Raw genomic sequence first — 18,068 nt, 5'->3', positions numbered from 1 at the left:
CCCATCTTAATCTGTCTCCTTTTTCCCATATCTACCTCTTGTGACCACCACCTCCAGGCCCAAGACAGGAGCAACCCGCTCAAAAACCGGCCTCTGCTCAATCCAGTTGCACAAGTACATGGAGGGTTAGGCTGGGCTGTGTCCCGGCCCTTCAGGAGAAGAGTGTCAGCAGGAAGAGAGTCACGACAGGCTCTGTGTTCAACGTGCTGGATGAGCAGGGGCTCATCGCCGGGATGAGAAGGGGCAGGCATCTGTGCCTTGCATGAGAAGTGTGGAGGGAAAGGCTAGGCCTCTGAATCTGTTGCCCAATTGCCTCCCCCAGTGTCATCTCTTCTCTGGTGGGAACCTGCCTGGACCCAGGGCAGGATTTCTGGGAACCCCTGCACTTTCCCTGCTTCAGGATGAAGCTGACATCTCTGCATCTCAGCTTGCCTGGCTCGGAGCTGGGGGGCCACGCCTACTTTTCTCCAGGTCCAGCTGGAGCATCCAATGCCCATTGAGGCAGATCTGGAAGGTGAGAAGACTGCAGTCTGGGAAGATGATCTGCAGGATCTTCAAAGTCTAGTTTCCCTTAAAGGCAGTGGGGTCTTTCCTGGCTGTGACAGGGACCGGGGAAGTCAGCTACTTGAGTTACACTGTTTCTGTCTCCTGCTGCAGTACCATCTCCAGAGCTCCCTCCGGCTCCAGAGCCAGAGCAAGGTCTAGCTCCATGGCTAGATCCAGCTCCAGTTCTAGTTCCACCACCTGTGCTACAGCGGGAGCCAGTGTCACCTCCATCAGTCCCTCCAGGGACAGAGCCACCACCAACATCAGCTCCAGCCCCAGTGCCAGCTCCTGAGCTGGAGCCAGCTGGACCATTGGCTCCAGGGAGAATCATCACTCCACCTGGAGAGATAACAGCAGAGCCAGATCCAGCCCCAGAGCCCACCTGCCCCTGGGATGTGACCAGATAGAACCTGTTGAGGGAGGAGAGGCCTGACTTCTTGGAGTTACCTCCCCGGCTGGTGGCAGAGCAGTTGACACTGATGGATGTGGTGAGCAGCGGGGCTCTCAGGGCAGGTGGGTTCGGCCTTCGCTGTGCCATGAGCTGCCCCACACTTGACATTTCCTGATCCAGAATCCCATGATCTCGGTCCAGTTTCCCTGCTTACCCTCATGTGACCTGAGCAGACTTCTTAACTCCCAAGCTTTTGCTGTCCTCATGTGGACAGTAGAGATGGACACTGAGAGCAGCTGCCATGCAGAGTGGCTGTGCAGCTGGACGAGGTGAAACAGAGAGGACGTTGGGCAGAGTCTGCGCTTTGGTGGGGGAGGGGAGCACACTGAAGTGCTGTATCGTCCTGGGTAGTTCACTCATTTGCCCAGGAGGCCTCAACAGCCTCAGCACTAATTAGGCACCTCATGTGTACATGACTACAAGGCAGAAAAACAAAGCCTGTGGTTGTTGCTGCCTTGGAGAAATGTGTACCTGAAAGAGAAGAAAGACCCTAGGATGGTCAGTATGGGTGGGAGATGCCCCTAGAGACGGTCAAGCAGGAGCCGAGTTCTGATGCTTGTTGGAAGTGAGACTGGGCAGCGAGCAAATGCCACTTCCCTGCACCACATTATCGTGTCCTGGGTCATCCTGTGCTGGGTGCCCTCAGGGGACACAGGTAACACGCAGGGACTCCCACAAGCCTCAGGCCGCATTATCAGCTTCCTGAGCTCCAGCTCTGACCTCTGACCCGGCCTGGGACTGTGGGAGCTGGACACTGAGCTGGGTTGTGGCAGGGCTGGGTGACACTCCCTGTCCTGCCCAGGATCTCTTCAAGAAAGTGATGTCCCACGACTTCCTGGGCTCCATCTGGTGCCAGTGTGACAACAGGGGTAATGAGCACCTGGCACCCACCATCCTTGCCAACATGACCCACTTTAACAGAATGGTCGAATGTGTCATCACCACCTGCATTGGGGACCCGAGCATGACGGTCCAGGACAGGGCCAGGGTGGTGGAGCTCTGAACCCAGATGGCCAGGGTAAGATGTGGGAGGCCCTGAGAGCCCCTCTCTGGAGTCAGGGGAACTGCCCCTTCTCCTTTCTCAGCTCTCATGTTTGAAGTCTGTGGTCTGAGCCTTTGCACAATACTTAGGCCCCTCCTGCCAGTGCTTCGATGACCTGACTCCTGGTCCCAGTGGTGGGAATCTCACCCCTTCCTGGGCTCCTTCCTTGGCTTGAGCCAAAATCCTCCTCTTGGAAGTATTCCTCATCAGGTTCCAGCTGTGCCTTTCCCGGGTTCCCTGAGCCGCTGTCTCATCCAGGACAGGAGATGTCAATGAGGCGACAGAAACCAGAGGAAGCAGTGCTCCAGCTCCCCCTCACAGCTCATTCTCTTCCCTTCCCCAGGAATGCCAAGGCTTGAGGAAACTTTCCTCACTCCATGTGATCCTCTGGGCTCTGCAGGGCCCCTCCATTCAGCCTTTAAAAGAGACATGGAGATGGGTGTCCAGGTGGGTAGGCCTCTCTCCATGCTAGGACCACCTGGGTGGACCAGACGCCACACAGGGCTGGCATTGCTCTTCAGTCAGTTGGGACCTCCTGGAAGACAGCAAACCCTGGCGATAGGGTCTAACCTGGTTGGAAGGCTTGGAGTCTTTCTGAAAACTTAGGCCAGTGGTTCTGCTTCAGGAATCAGTTTCCCTAAGTGACAGATCCTGGCTTGAGCCAAATTGAAGATTTTCAAGTGTTTTCAGCAACAAAATTCTCTGTCCACATGAAATTAAGACTGTTTAAAACACATCTGCTGAGAAGATAAGAGAATGGAGGCCCCAGGTGACAATAGGAGAGCCCCTTCCCCAGTGCCAGACACCTCAGGGCTCAGAGGACACAGTCAAAACGCTCATCCAGGCTGTCTGGATCTTCTGGGTTTTCAAACAAAAGGGATTTTCCCTCAAACAACTCCATAGTGTTTCTTTCCTTTTTTCCCTCCTCAGGAAGAACTGGACAAAACTTAAACGGTTGATGAAAACAAGCCAGCGGGAGAGCAGGAAGTGGCTCAAGGAGGTGAGTGGAGGCTGGAGATCTGGAAGGAGGGGAGGTGAGGTGGGGAGGGACTAGCCAGGATGTGCTTTGGGAAGTTTTTCACTTAAAGTTCAATGAGAAATAACGGTCTGTCTTGTCCAGCTTGACAGGAAGCGGGGGTTGTGAGCTGCAGGGGCTGGTGGGGACTGTTTGGGGCAGGAGGTGTTGGGAACGGGATACAGTGGTGTCGCCTGGACTTTTCCAGGAGGTGAAGAGCTGGCAGAATGAACAGGTCTCTGGCTTCCATGTGGACCTATCAGCTGGCCCTCTTCCTCCAGGCTGGTGGGTGGATGGAGTGGGTGGGGGTTCCTTTCTTCCTAAAGCAGCCCAGCCTGTCCTCAGGAAGCCAGGCCCCTGCTGCTCCTTCTGTCTTCACTGCACCTTGCAGGGGAGGGCACTCTGCCTGCTCCAGGGATGGGCACTGTGAGGTCACACAGGCCTTGTGAACACAGGGGCTGCCAAGCCTTGGGCCAAATGGTGGATCTGGGACAGAACTGTGTGCTCTCTGGGAGTGTGCGATCTAACCCTATAGTGGTCACTGCTGACAAATCAGTGAGTCTCGCCCGGTGCCTTGTTGACAAAGATACACCCCAGATGGCAATGAGAATTATCGGGGAACCTACAGATACTTAATGGACCTTCCTGACAGGACATTAGACGTCTCCAAGTAAAAAAGGATTCAAATGTCACCATTACACAGCGCCATGGTCACCCCCTACACTGTCACTCAGATGTGGCACAAGGGGGTCCCCTTCCTGAGTGAATAAAGGAGGAGTTCTGTGCAGGGTTTATCCTGAGGGGATCCTAGGGAGCTGAGGCTTTGGCATGGCCTCAAGTGCAGCCTGGTGTCAGAGAATCCCAGGGGGCTGGAAAACACAGAATCCACTTGGATAGGACCCCGAGACACCTTGTGCCTCCCAATCCATGGCTCAGGCTGACTGAGGGCCTCAACACACCCCGAGAGTCCAGAGCACAGGACCTTGGTCAGAGGTGTGTCTGGAGGAGGAGTGAAGACCGAGGGCCAGGCCCTTTGGCTGAGAGGGGGGGTGGTCTCCTCTGTGCGCCCCTGAGCAAGTCACTGCACCTCTGTGGGCCTCGGTCTCCTCATCTGGGATATGGAGGGAGATGATCTGTGGTGCAGGCCTCACAGTGGTGATGAGGTACAAGGGAGAGAGCAATTTGCAGGAGCTTTGTGCTCCTCGTCCTCGAGGGGGGAGTGGAGAGTACTGGTGACACTCAGATGACACTGAGTCCTCAGGCGACCCTGGGAGGCATGGGAATCCTCCTCACATTTTCCTGATGAGGAGAGAGGCTTAGGGGCCTGGGCAGGCCTGAGGGCACAGAGGAGGGAGTGTTGGAGATGGGAGTGATCTAGAATCAGAGCACTCTGGAATGGGAACAGCCATAGACACCAGATGTCCTGGGTCTAGGATCAGGCGCCTGGGAGACACGGGGAAGGGAGCATGGTCTCCCTGAGCCTGTCCTTGACCCTGCAGGAGGTGACCTCTGTGTGGGCCACCCTAGAGATGGATCCCCAGGGAGCCCAGGAGAGGCCGCAACAGCAGGTGAGGGGGCCTGAGGGGGAGGGTGTCAGAGGAGGGGGTCTCTCTCCTCATGGCTTGAGGCCTCCCTAAGAGAGGGCTCCCTCCTCCTCCAGCCAAGATCCTGGAGCCCCAGAGCCTCAAATGCCTGCCCTGGAAGTGACCAGGATGAGGCCTGAGAGGGCTGGGCCCAAGATGAATTAGAGTGGAGAGGGGCAGGGAGCACATACCCTAGGATTTGCCAAGAGCAGCCCGTAGGAGGTGACTGGGGAAGTTGTGTGCTCCTGGAGGGGCAACTGAGGGGAGGCTGCTGAGGATCCTAGGCTGCTCTCTGTGGGAGACTGTGTTGGGCAGGAGGCTGGGGTGAAGGGATTTGGGGGAGGGTCCATGGGGGCACCTGAGAGGTGGGACTCATCTCACCACTCCCACCCTGATTTCACAGGGTGTCATCCCCTTCCTGGGCACGTTCCTCTATCACCTGAAGCTGCTGGACATTGGGATGGAGGATGATCTGGAAGTGAGTGAGCCTGGAGGTGGGGCCAGGGAACAGGATCCTGAGGTTTGGGAGGCGAGAGCCCTGCACTGGGCCCTGAGCTCTCAGTACCTGGCAAACCTTCTCTCATGAGAGCCCCATGGCCACCCCTGGGAGCTGGGGAGTCAGGCCCATCTTAGCAATGCATGAATAGACGCTCTGCGTAAGCCCCCCACTAGGCTCCTTGGGCTGGTGAAGCTCAGAGCTGCCTGCCTGCAGAGCTGCAGGAGGCTGTGTCTGAGCTGCACTCAGCCTCCCCCTCAGACCCTGCCCCTGGGGGAGTGTCATCAGCCCCTGCAAGTGAGGAAGCACTTCTATGGTCCAGCTGTCCCTTCCTCCCTGAAGCCTCAGTCTTCCCATCTGTCATCAGAGAGGGTGCGCTACATAAGGTCTCTGGCCTCAGCTCCCCTGTCCCTCCTGCTCTGGAGCCCAGAGCCTGGCCCAGTGTCAAGTTCTCTTTGTGGAAGGTCTGCCCTCTGTTGGGCCCTGACATTCCTGCAGCCTGAGAAGGGGTGGGATGGGGGTTAGTTATGGGCTTAGGGCGCTGTTTCTGATGGACATTGGCTGTCTCCCTTCCAGGGAAAACAGTCCAACTTCCAGAAATGGTGTGAGGTGAGCAGCTGTGGGAGGGTGGGGAAGTGGAAATCACAGACCTCCCCTAGCAAGACATTCTCTGGCCTCATCCCTTGGGTCAGATCCACAAAGCTGGGAATCCCATCACGTTGGTGGGTGCGGGGGGGCCTGGCATCAAGGACACCTTCCTGGATGAGGAACTAATTCAAGCTAACTGTGAGGACAGGCAAGTCCTGAATGGAGTGGGAAGGAAGGAAGGTTCCCGAGTGAGCACAGACCCCAGACCAGATCCTCACTCCGCACAAATCCCTAGCAGGGTTCCCCACCCAAGCCCTGTCTGCATCCTGTCCTTCCTCTCAGAAATTCAAAGTCATCAGGAGGATCCAGCTGCTCCAGCAGGCTGCAAATGCGTATGACCTGGAGCCCGAAGAGCGATTTGGGGCCTGGTTCCAGGCCCTGGAGCCCATCAGTGTCCATGAGAGGTGAGGGGGACAGGAGTTGGGTGAGGGCAGGGCAGACTCTCTGTGATGGCCAGCTCCACAGCCTGTGGCCTGGTTCGCTAATCAGCCTCAGAACTCGTAGCGTGGTGACCCATGGGTCACTGGGACTCAGCTGCTGGCAGGCTCTGGGAGGGGCACCAGAGGTGTGGCTCCTAGTAGCTCACAGGTCCACTCTGTCCTGTAGCTACTGGGTCTCCCGGTAGCTCACAGGTCCACTCTGTCCTGTAGCTACTGGGTCTCCTGGCAGCTGGAGCCCGCACACCAGATGGCGAGCAAAATGCGGCTCTTCAAGAGAAAGAGGAACCGGACATCCTCCAGTTTAGGGCCGAGTGAGTGTTGGGACCAGCAGCAACTCAATCCAGGGGCTCAGTACAGCTTCAGGCTAAGCATGGGCCTGGATCCCAGCTCCACTGCTGACCAGGCCTGGGACTGGCCGCTCCCCTCTCCTCTCTGGGATTCAGTTGCATCCTCTGAAATGGCTGATGCTCAATGATGCCTCCTGCATCAGGTACAAACAGGGTGCTGTTGATGGACTCAGCACACAGCACAGGGTTTGGATCAGAGTGCAGCGGGGCAGGGAGGTGTGCCATGAATCTCAGGGAGGTACCCCAAAATAGTCTGTTTCTTCTCTTCAGCCGCCACGCATTTGGCGATGAGCCGTCACACTCTGGAGACCACAAGTGGAGCTCCTCCTGACCAGCAGGGACACTGGCGCCCTCGGGGTGTACCGGGGCATCTCTTCCCACCCTGAGTGAATGAGGACATCCTAAGATTTTCCCTTGTTTCCCCTAAAGCGCGAGAGTGAGGCGCCACCCCCCCCAACTCCCTGACATCTGCACCACAGCGACTGTTAACCGATTGGGGAGGAGTGATATTATTTCTTTACTAGTAAATGGTAGATTTGACATTTACGTTATATCCTGTTTCTGTCACAGCCTGGGTGTTGTGGTGTGGTTCTTTCACTTCTTATGCTCATGTAAATGAGACACAGAATCTCACTTTCCTCCTTGAATTAAGAACTTGTGTATGGTCACAGCTTATTGCATGTGGCAGAAGGGAGGAGGGCCAGCCTCCTCCCTGGCTACTGAATGAAACCCTCAAGCCCCCCTTCCACAGAGGACAGGTGCATTTCTGTGTGGTTCACCTGGGCCAGGAGCAGAGACAACCCCTCAGATCTCCCTGGATGTAGAGGTTGGAGGGACTTTCCCAGGCAGAGCAATAACCACTCAAATGTGGGTGTCTTTCAAATAGCACCTACCAGGACCATGTCCTTCCCCAGGTCAGTGGCTGTCTTTCTACAGCTTTCCAGGGAGAAGGAATGTTTTTTGCTTCTCTTGTTGAGGTTTCTTTGATCAGATACTGGAACTTGCCATTTTCTAACCAGTCTCTGGAATTGCATCAACACTAAATGAGAAAAAAAATGTAAAAAGATAAAAGTTTGCATGTGTAAAGGACAAGGACAGAGGAAGACCATGTGCAGACGGACTAAGGGCCCACAGGACATCCCCATCAGGCCGCCTCTAGGGCTCCCTGTTCACTCTTCGCCTAGATTGGAATCCTCCTGGGATCATGGCCCATGCCCTTGGAAGTCCTTTTCCCGCTTGTTTCATATCCAGAGCGAAAGATTCATGATGCATCTTTTAAAACTACAACAGGACTTTGTTCCATAAACCTAACTGCTCCCAGTGAACTAGCATTTCCAACATCCCTGCACTTCCTTGTATGATTCTTTTTGGGTAGAAATTCCCTAGATGGCCCCCAGCCTCTCTGTCAGGTACATCATGGCCATTCCTCCCCGGCTGGGCCTGATGGATCAGGGGTAAGCTCTGGTTTACCAGGACAAGAGACCTTAATCCTGTCCACTGAATGACCCACACCATCCCTTGCTGCCCTGGGTGACATCTGGGCGCATGTGGTTCTGAGGTCCCTGGTCTCAGACAATCACTAGTTTACACAATCGTGTTGTTACTGACTTCTCCCAAAGGGGCAGCTGGGCTTGAGGTCGTAGAGCACGTAACCCCTGGGATGGCTGTGTTCTTTTCCCCAGTCTGTGCTGTGGTTATATGTATTTGTGTTACAGGGATGTGAAACTTTCTTGTTGGGAGTTTTGAAAGATGAGGCAGGAGAGGGGCAGGTATAGAAGTTGGTCCAGCAGGGGAATGCCACCAATCTTTGACACAACAGACACAACCTTAGAAATTAAAATGCTGAGATGCTCCCCAGGTGGGTGGTTAACAGACACTGCTCAGAGCTCATGCCGAGAACCCACTCAACGACCTGGAGCTAAAGGGTTAGCATCCGGCATTTTGAACATCACGCCCTGGAAACACCCTGTAAGACAAGGGCCATTGTCTTGAATTCCTTGGTACTTCTTCCCCCTCCTTTCTGAAGGCTGCAAGTGTCACCCAGGGAGGCCTTTTCAGCCAGAAGCAGAGTAGAAATCCTGGTTCCCACAGCCCAGGTCCTTCTTTTCAGGTCACTGCCATCCAGGAAAGAAAGAATTCACACATCGTTGTAGACAACACAAACACACACACTCATATCCCACCCAAATCCCAAGATGCATGAACTACTAAGAGATTAAAAGTGACTTCAGAAACAGATCAACCAATTACAAAAGAAAAGTTTCATTAAGATCCTGACTCAAATAAAATGTAAAACCAGGAAATAACCTTGACAAAACTGGGAGACTTTGGATACTGACTAGAGAGTTGATTATACGAATGACATTTTTAATTTTGTGTGTGATAACGTTATTGTGTTTGTGTTCCAAAAATCCCTCATCTGATAGAGAAACTGAAATATTTACAGTTGAAATGATGTGCTCTCAGCCATCTCCTCTGATTAATTCTTGGGGTCTTGGTGTGAGGATAATGAAAGCCAGATTGTATATGAGTTGACAATCTTTGAAGCAAGTAATAGGTACACAGAGATTGATTTTTCTCTAATCTGAGTTTTAGAGATTTTTGAAAACCTTCAGAACACAATTTTGATAAAAACAGTATACTTGGTGTTCACATTACAATGTTACAAATTAAAACATCACAAATATAAAGGAATGCTTCTCCTTCCTGACCTAAGGAAGCTCTCTCTCAGTCTGGCGTCTGTGAATGACCTGATGATGACACCAAATATTCACTTATCACATGTTTGTTGAGTAATTCCTATGTGCTCTGTGCTGTGTGCAAGGCAAACACATTTCCACGACTCTGGATCTAGTGTGGGAAGGGAGACAATGAGCCTGCTGCCAAGGTTCTCTAAGTGGAAAATAATGTCCCTGGGGGTATGCTCATTCTTGAGATTCCAAAATCAAAGCTACACAAGTTTGCCAGGTAACAGATAAGAGTTACTTAATTCACGATATAGAAATCACATATGTCTGAATTACCATGTGACAATGAAGAGAAAGATTGATGGATTTTATGTTATAATTAGATGCGAAATCATCGTGCTGGCCCCTGGCTGAGTGGTTAAGCTTGGCATGTTCTGCTTTGGTGGCCCAGGTTCAGTTACTAGGCATGGACTAACAATACTCATTAGCAACCATGCCGTGATGGTGACCCACACAAAAAGTAGAGGAAGAATGGCAACAAATGTTAGCTCATGGTGAATCTTTTTCTGCAAAAAAAAAAAATAATTAGATACAAAATCATAATAAAAATTTATGGAATCTGATTTAATATACATTCAAAGACAAATCTCATTCTAGTAGGTCTCATCACTTCATTGAGTGCAAGTTCTAGAAAAAACATACGTAAGTTCAAAACACTAATTCTTCAGCTTCAATTGTCCTATCAATTTTCATATAGAAAGGAGAAAAATCATGGTAAATAAAAATTGAGTTTTACCATGAAAGGTCAAGATCATGATAGACGTTACAAAGAGATGCTGTGAGAGTCAAGCCTGTCTCATGGGGAATTTCTCAACGGCACCACGCTCCTTTTCTTCAGCACCGATGTTGCTTTCCTCACTGTGTTTTCAGGATGCCTTTCCTGGCTCCTTGCTCTCTCTGCCTCCCCGGCAATCTCGTCTGTGCTCCAAACCACAGTCAGTCTCTCCCATGCTATTCTTCTCTTTCTGTGTCTGTGTCCTGATATCTCTAGAAGTTGCCCATTGTCTGCAGAGGGGCTGTGAGCGACCCAGACCCATTCCTCGACTCATCTCTGACCAATATTGACAGTGGCCCGGGTGAGCTCAGGGCTGGTGTGCAGATGCCTCGGCACAGGCATGGTCCAGGGATTCACATGGACCAGCCTGTGTGACTCTTTCGAAGGTATTTGCGACTCCAAAGAACTTAAGAGTTCTCTTTCACTGCTGCAGGCCTGGAGTCCCTGCAGTCTACTGTATCCACAGTCTTGCTGCGGTTTCTCCAAGGTCTCCTCCTACTGACTGCCCCTGACCTCACCGCCAGGATGGGAAGTTATTCCAGTAACTGGCCTCTGGAAGATGCAGCTGCTTAGGCTTCAGGGTGCATAGATCTTCAGTTTTCTGAATGGGTTTAGTTTCATGGTCATACTGTTTCCACTATGACGTCAGGGAATATTTTTGGAGCTTTCTCTTTCAAAACAAAATAAAATGTGAAATTTCAACAAAATGGAGGATGAAGACTACCATCCATGGAGAATCTTCTCAGCTCACGTGGATATTCCGCCCTCCTTCTCTCCCTGGAGACATGTGTCGCAAATCACACAGTGCATCACAATCATTGGAGGGTTTTTAAAACTCAGATTACTGGATCTCAACTCAAGTAGGTCTGGGGAAGGAATGGAGAATTTTCATTTCTAAGAGGTGATGTTGAGGTGCTGGTACAGGGACCACACGTGGAGAACAGGATTCAGTGAAATCATCAAGCTGACGTGAGACAAGGAAAGAAAGCTCAAGGTCATTATCCAGTGTCAAATCCAAACCAACTTCCCTCCATCATCTTGCTTCAGGACGTTCCTCTCCTCCTCTCTCTGTCATGGTCAAATACACACAGGCTGGTGCCTCACAGCCCACTGTTATTGGGACACAGAGTTCCAAGGACTTCAGAACTCCTTTCAGGGCCTCACCTCTAATGAAATTATTCTCTACTCCACCCTTAGTCATTCACTTCCACATCCGATCCTATCTTCACCCATAATTCTCCTGCTCACCAATCAGTAATTCACAAACACCATATTCTCACCACAAATTTGCACATTTCCAGGTTTTACACAAAGAAATCCATTCTAAATATCCATTCTTCAATAAACTAGATTAGTCCAGTAGGAATATCTTCACAACGCTTTCCTTCTTTTCTTCTCCTAATCCTTTCTAGTAATCTCAGATTCACAGTCATCATTTCAATCATCCACTGACCATACTCCCAGATTCTTTATTGCCATCATATCCACCCTGCACACGTCAGATGATTTCAAATACCTGCCATGCCATGTTGACACTTACACTGAACAGAGAATGCGCCAGGAGCCTGTGGATCCCAACAGAGAATCAACAGCAACCAATGGACCTATATGCATTCCTCTAATGCTTTCTGAATGCTCTGCTCATTTCTTTCCATTTCTTGAGTTCCATAAATCTCTATATTCCGACCTCCTCCATATTTCACAGATAAATTGTTAACCCCCAGACAAGAACTATTTCAATCTCTAGTCATCATATCTACAAATATTCCTCATAAGGAATTTATTTATCATAACTTTTCTGTTGTTATATCCAAAGAAATTGATTTTTTGGCTGAAACCACTCTGATTTTAATCTTATCCTTCCATTTCAATGACATTATGCCCTCAATATTTGTTTTGATTTCCATAACTTCCCTACTGGAATCATCCCTCAAGTTTCAAATATGCACAAATCTCTACCATCTACAAACCAATCTCTCAGCCAGCATTCCTAATAGTCCTCACCCTCCACGCCCCTCCTCTCTTCCTCCTGCCAGTGATCCATTTTGAAAAGGTCACCTGTATCCCAATGCCTCTGTTTCCACAGTGCCCACCCAATCCCATCCCCATTCTGTGGATGCTTCTCTTGCTAACCTCAAGAGCCATATATCTTACTAATTCACTGGGGACTTGTCATGATTTTTCTGACATGCTCTGCAGCAGCACGTGACATTGCGGACTCCAATTTCCTTTTAAAAGACCATTTGTCCTTGGGATCCACCACCCTACACTGTCCTGCTCTTGCCTGTCTAAACTTCCTGAGCAACTTCCAGGCTTCTCTTTATGACCACCCCACAATGACTGATGCTTCCCAGAAGTCAGCCTTGCTCTGACACTTGTTCCCCATCTGCACCCTCCTTCTGGGGCAACCCCATCCATTTCCTTGGCTTCAAATACCACTAATGAGACAAACATGTCCAAAGAATCAGCAGAGACCTAACTCTGAACCCCAGACCCATTTATCTACCTGCACATTCACCATATCAGTGATGACTCAACTCACAATGACCAGGTCCCAAGTTGAACAAGTCACTTACCCAAATAATTGGCTTCTCTCTCAGTGTCTCCAAACTCACTTATTTGTGGTAATAACCTGTCTAGCCCTGGATGTCACCCTGGACACCCTATCACCCCACACTCACATATCAATGAACCATCCATCCACCCTTCTGAATCTACCTACAGGCTATCCACTTCTGATTTATTTCTACTCACCTTTCAGACCTCATACAAAATATCACTTCCAGACAGTGAACACTCCTGCTCCAGTAACCTGAATTTCAAAACTCCATTTTTCCTCTTTGTTGATTTTTTTCTATTTTAGTTATATGTGCATTATTATCTATTTCTTTCAAGATTTAGTTCTTTCTCACTAAATTAGTTATTTCATGAAGACAAGACTAATGTAGATTTTCCAAATTTTCCCAAAATAGTGTTCACATATGGCTTTGCACACAAAAAGGGCTCACATATATTATGTGTACAATATATAAATTATATTCATATACATATAAAATTCAAACACTAAAATTTTGCTTCATGAAATATTTTAAATCCATCCACTTAACTACTCTTTTTTTTTTCCCCGAGGAAGATCAGCCCTGAGCTAACATCCATGCTAATCCTCCTCTTTTTGCTGAGGAAAACCGACTCTGAGCTAACATCTATTGCCAGACCTCCTCCTCTTTTTCCCCAAAGCCCCAGCAGATAGTTGTATGTCATAGTTGCACATCCTTCTAGTTGCTGTATGTTTGACTCAGCCTCAGCATGGCTGGAGAAGCCCACCTGGGGTTCCGAACCACAGTCGCCAGCAGCAGAGCACACACACTTAACCACTAAGCCACGGGGCCGGCCACTCCACTTAACTACTCTTGTGCAAACATACCACCTTTAGATGGTACACTGCAATAAATTAGCAGGAGTAGCTTAAGATTCCAAATCCTTTCTCCTTCTAATCCAGTCATGAGACTCTAGTCACAATGATCTGTTTAAAATGCGAAAGTGATCAATTCATCTTAACTTTTAAATCCTCCATTTCTGTCTTCAGCACATATTTCTCCTGTTGTCTTATCATAATTATTAATATTACCCTTTTCATTCCCTGATATGTTCCAGTTTGGAGGGAAAACTATTTGATCATTCTATTTTTAGAGCACTTACTACATGCAAAGCTCTGGTGTAAAACCTGTGATCTACAAAATAACTAAACAGACACACTGCCCCTGTTTGCTTTAGTGTTAGTGGGAGGAAATAGATAATAAATGGCAAAGGATGTATAACATGTCATGTAGAAATCACTGCTGTGATGAACAATAAGGCAGAGAGTGAGAGTTTGAGCTTAAGCACATTTTCAAATTTCTTGTGTGTGTGTGTGTATGTGTGTGTGTGTGTGTGTGTGCACGTGCTCATGACTGCTGCCTTGATCTGATGAGTTGTTTCTTCCTGGGGATTGGGGGAGCCTCCTATGACTCGGGAAATTTCCTCCATATGCACTTAATATGAACTTTGTTATCCATGTGTATTAGTCAGGATTCTCTAGAGAATGAGAACCATAGAATATATATAAACATGTACAAGTGGAGATTTATTGTAAGAATTGGCTCACAAGGATATGGAGATTGAGAAGTCCCACAATATGCCATCTGCAAGCTGGAGAACCAGAAAAACCAATGATATAATTCAGTCAAATTCTAAAGGCCTGAGAACCAGGACCTCAGATGTCCAAGTGCAGGAAAAGATGGACATCCCAGGTCAGGAAGAGACAATGGATTCAGCCTTTCCTTGCTTTTTGTTCTACTGAGCCCTCAACAGATTAGATGATGCCCACCCACACTAGTGAGAGTGGGTTTGTTTATGTAGACCATGGAATCAAATGATGTCTTCCAGAAATATTCTCACAGATACACCCAGCAATAAGGCTTCACAGTCTATCTGGGAACCCCTGAGTCTAGTCAAGTTGACAGCTAAAATTAACCATCACATCATGGCTCTATCCAAACAAGACCAACAGAGATATGACAACGTGTCCTATGCCATTTAAACTTTCCAGAACACATGTTAAAGTAAGTAAATACAAACATTTAAACCGGATTTTATAACATTTTTCTTTAACCCAAGAAATCTAAATATTATCATTTCAAAATGTAGTCCACATCACTACAAAGAACAAGATACTCAGGTTTTCCGACCCTCTGTCTTGCTGGTGAATTTTAATGAATACTGGTCCCTCATATACCTTAATATGATCCAATATATAATTTTCTCCCATCTATTTGAGCTTTATTGCATCAAAAGGAAATCATTTTCTCATTGTCAAACTGCTCTGCTGTCTCTTTTTTTATAAATTAAAGCGATATATTGTGTTTATGTTAGAACAGAAATTAAGAATTTAAGTAATTAAGAAGGAACTGATTCTAGCAAAAGGCTGGTTTACTAAAATGGAAGACAGTTCAAGAGCAAATCTCCCAAGAAAACCATAGGGCCAATGACATTGGAAATTCAGGGTAGAATTAGAAGACACATAGGGTGTGATTAAAATGAGAGTGGAGAGAATGTAGGGAGGAATTGATATCAGAAGTGAAAATACACAAGCATGTTCCAAGTTGATGAAAGACATCAATCCACAGATTCAATTAATTCAACATTCCCGAAGCAGAGTGACTACACAGGAAATATTAATGAACTAATCTATGGTCTAAAAACCAAAGTTAATGTAAAGGATTTTAGGGACAAGAGAGGCCAAATAAGCAAGAAAAAGGCCAATTGGTGATTTCTAACTATAAAGAAAATAAGATAGACATCAACAGAGCAGCATTTTTAAAAATGCTAAAAGAAATCTCATGTCAAACCAGAATTCTACACCCAGCAGCAATAGTGCCCCAAATAAAGATGTCCTAGAAAAACTTAAAGTGAAACTTTTCACTGTTAGCAGCCTTGAATTAGACAAAATACTGCAGTGAGTTATCACATCCAAAGGACAATTAACCCAGCTTGAAAACCAGGAAAACAGGAAGGACTGAAGAGGAAAGGAAAGGATAATTTATAAATAAATATAAATGAATTTTATTTTGTGAATTTATTCTAGAAATTTCTCATGGAGATTAAAATATACGTCGAATAAAATGTATGAAAACAGTAATACAAATGTCAGGAATGTTAAAAATAGAATTGAAAGTGTTGAGGGTATTAACATTTGGGGGAGATGGTAAAAGTAATTATTCATATTAGACTGTATTAAGCATTCAGGATTTAACCATTAGTGCAATTAAAGATTTCTATATGATTCCAATTAATAAGTTTATAGAGGAAATAATGGAGTAATAAGAGTTAAATCAACATCAGTGAAGTAAAGAGAGTAAAGGAACATTAATTATTCAGGTCAAATGTTAGGGAAAGTGTAAGATGGTTGAAATAATTACAAGTTTACTGGTAATTACACGAGATGTAAATGCACTAAATACCAATTTCTTGTTAATGGCTGTGTGATATATTCTAGAGACTTGTTAATAAATATTTTGGACATACTTTTATTGACAAAGGTTTACACAGTCTCTATTTTTTCCTATTAAAACATAAGTGAGATGGACATTTTTGTACATATGAACTTCCATTCCTATTTTTACAAAGGTATCAGTAGTGGAAGAAAAAGGAAACATTAAAATGTTGATAGAAACTGCAAATACCACCTCCCGACACTATTGTATTAAATGTTTTCATACCAACAGTAGCTGACAGTGTCAATAACCCAACATTTTTTTTTAAGTATAAAGCTTTAGGAATCTCTCAAATCCCATTGATAAGAGACAGGATGTCTCCACTGAATTATCCACTGATTGGATTATCCATTCCCTTCCTCAATAAAAGGGGAATCAGAGGCAGAAGTCCTTGCATTTTCCAGCATTCCACAGGCTGTCTGCACATCAGGAGTGGTGTCAGCAGGACAACTCTGAAGCCATGGAGGAACATACATCGGCCTGTTTTGCTAGCCAACCTATTCTGGTAAGCGTGGAAGCCCTACAGACAGCAAGAGTGCCCTTTTGTACACTTTGTCCTTCTGTGAACCCTCTTTAAGTGAGCAGGCAGTAGCTCTTAAAACAAGAAGATACCTTATTGAAAGTTGTTTCCTAGGTGTTAATGTTTGTTAAGTAATGATCAAGGTGTTGTACTTTTCTGTATAGGGAGCTTTCTTGGGATAATAGGCCAGACATTTGTTTTGTTTTGTTTTTAACAAAAAACATCACTGGGAAGTGCAAGTAGTATTCAACTCTGCACTGTTGACATTGTTCCCATCTCTGGAAAATCTTTTACCCACAATGTGATTGGTCTTTTAAAAAAATATTCAGTTCTGTGCTCAAATATCACCTCATCAGTTAGTCTTTCCCTGATCTCTGCATCATCTAATTATAGGTGGGCCGGCCCCCATGGCGTAGCGGTTAAGTGCTCATGCTCTGCTGCCGGCGGCCCAGGTTCAGATCCTGGGCACGCACCAACGCACCACTTGTCAGACCATGCTATGGCAGCATCTCATATGAAGTTGAGGAAGATGGGCACAGATGATAGCACAGGGCAAGTCTTCCTCAACAAAACAAAAAAGAGGAGGATTGGCATGGGTGTTAGCTCAGGGCTAATCTTCCTCACAAGATAAATAAATAAATGAAATAATTGTAGGTAACTTCTTTCCCCTTTATCCCTCCTTACTCTTCTTCCTCCATCCCTCCCTCTGTCTCTCTATCTCTGCGTAGCCCTTACTGTTTATTACAGGATCTAATTATACCTAACACTATATTAGACATTCATCAGTCTCTTTATTAACTCATTCCTCTCACCAAGATTAAAATAAACAGGGGCAGTGACTTTTTAAGATAATTCTGGATCATGGGTTTTACTACATAACTTGGCTTATAATAGCTGTTCTATATATGGGAGGATCAAATAATTTTCCCTCCAAACTGGGATATGTTGGAGAGTGAAATGGATGGTATAAATGATTATGGCAAGACAACAAGGATGAAATCAGATGTATGACTTCACTTTTAAAAAGGATCTGAACATAAACGAGAGATTGTAAAGGAATGGTGCACTGATTAGGTTTACATTTTAAATAGATTATTGTGGCTAGAGTCTTAAAATGAATTACAGAGAGAAAGGATTTGCAATCTTAGTGATAATTTATTGCAGTATACCACAAAAGAGATTCTATCCTTGTATAACTGTAGTTGAGTGAATTTCTTTGAAAGCTTTAGAAAGTATTTTTTGGAGTTTGAATAATTTCTTTAGATAAATATGTTCAGCACCTTCTAAGGGAAAAGCAGTGAGTGAATACGGCAGTGTAAAACATTAGAGTCCACATCAGTCTTCACTTCTTGGAGTATCCAATTTAGTGAGAAAAACACTATGAGAGAAATAGATGATAATACACATACAGTTAAAAACTTTAAAA

General features: G+C 46.7%; 1 protein-coding gene across 1 annotated transcript in view; it reads left to right on the top strand.

Moving 5' to 3' along the window:
• LOC131401746 (ral guanine nucleotide dissociation stimulator-like) overlaps window positions 1-6,910 on the top strand; it is a 366,596-nt gene extending 359,686 nt beyond the window's left edge. The window contains exons 5-8 of the mRNA XM_058536927.1: window positions 5,041-5,115; window positions 5,710-5,742; window positions 6,064-6,185; window positions 6,839-6,910. Coding sequence (XP_058392910.1) covers window positions 5,041-5,115; window positions 5,710-5,742; window positions 6,064-6,185; window positions 6,839-6,899 — 291 coding nt within the window. The 3' untranslated portion in view covers window positions 6,900-6,910. The remainder of the gene's footprint in view (window positions 1-5,040; window positions 5,116-5,709; window positions 5,743-6,063; window positions 6,186-6,838) is intronic.
• The last annotated feature ends 11,158 nt before the right edge of the window (window positions 6,911-18,068 follow it).

Source organism: Diceros bicornis, assembly GCF_020826845.1.
Source record: "Diceros bicornis minor isolate mBicDic1 chromosome 13 unlocalized genomic scaffold, mDicBic1.mat.cur SUPER_13_unloc_1, whole genome shotgun sequence".
Classification (NCBI taxonomy): domain Eukaryota; kingdom Metazoa; phylum Chordata; class Mammalia; order Perissodactyla; family Rhinocerotidae; genus Diceros; species Diceros bicornis.
Note: the sequence above shows the minus strand (reverse complement) of the source record. Positions and strands in the feature narration are given on the sequence as shown.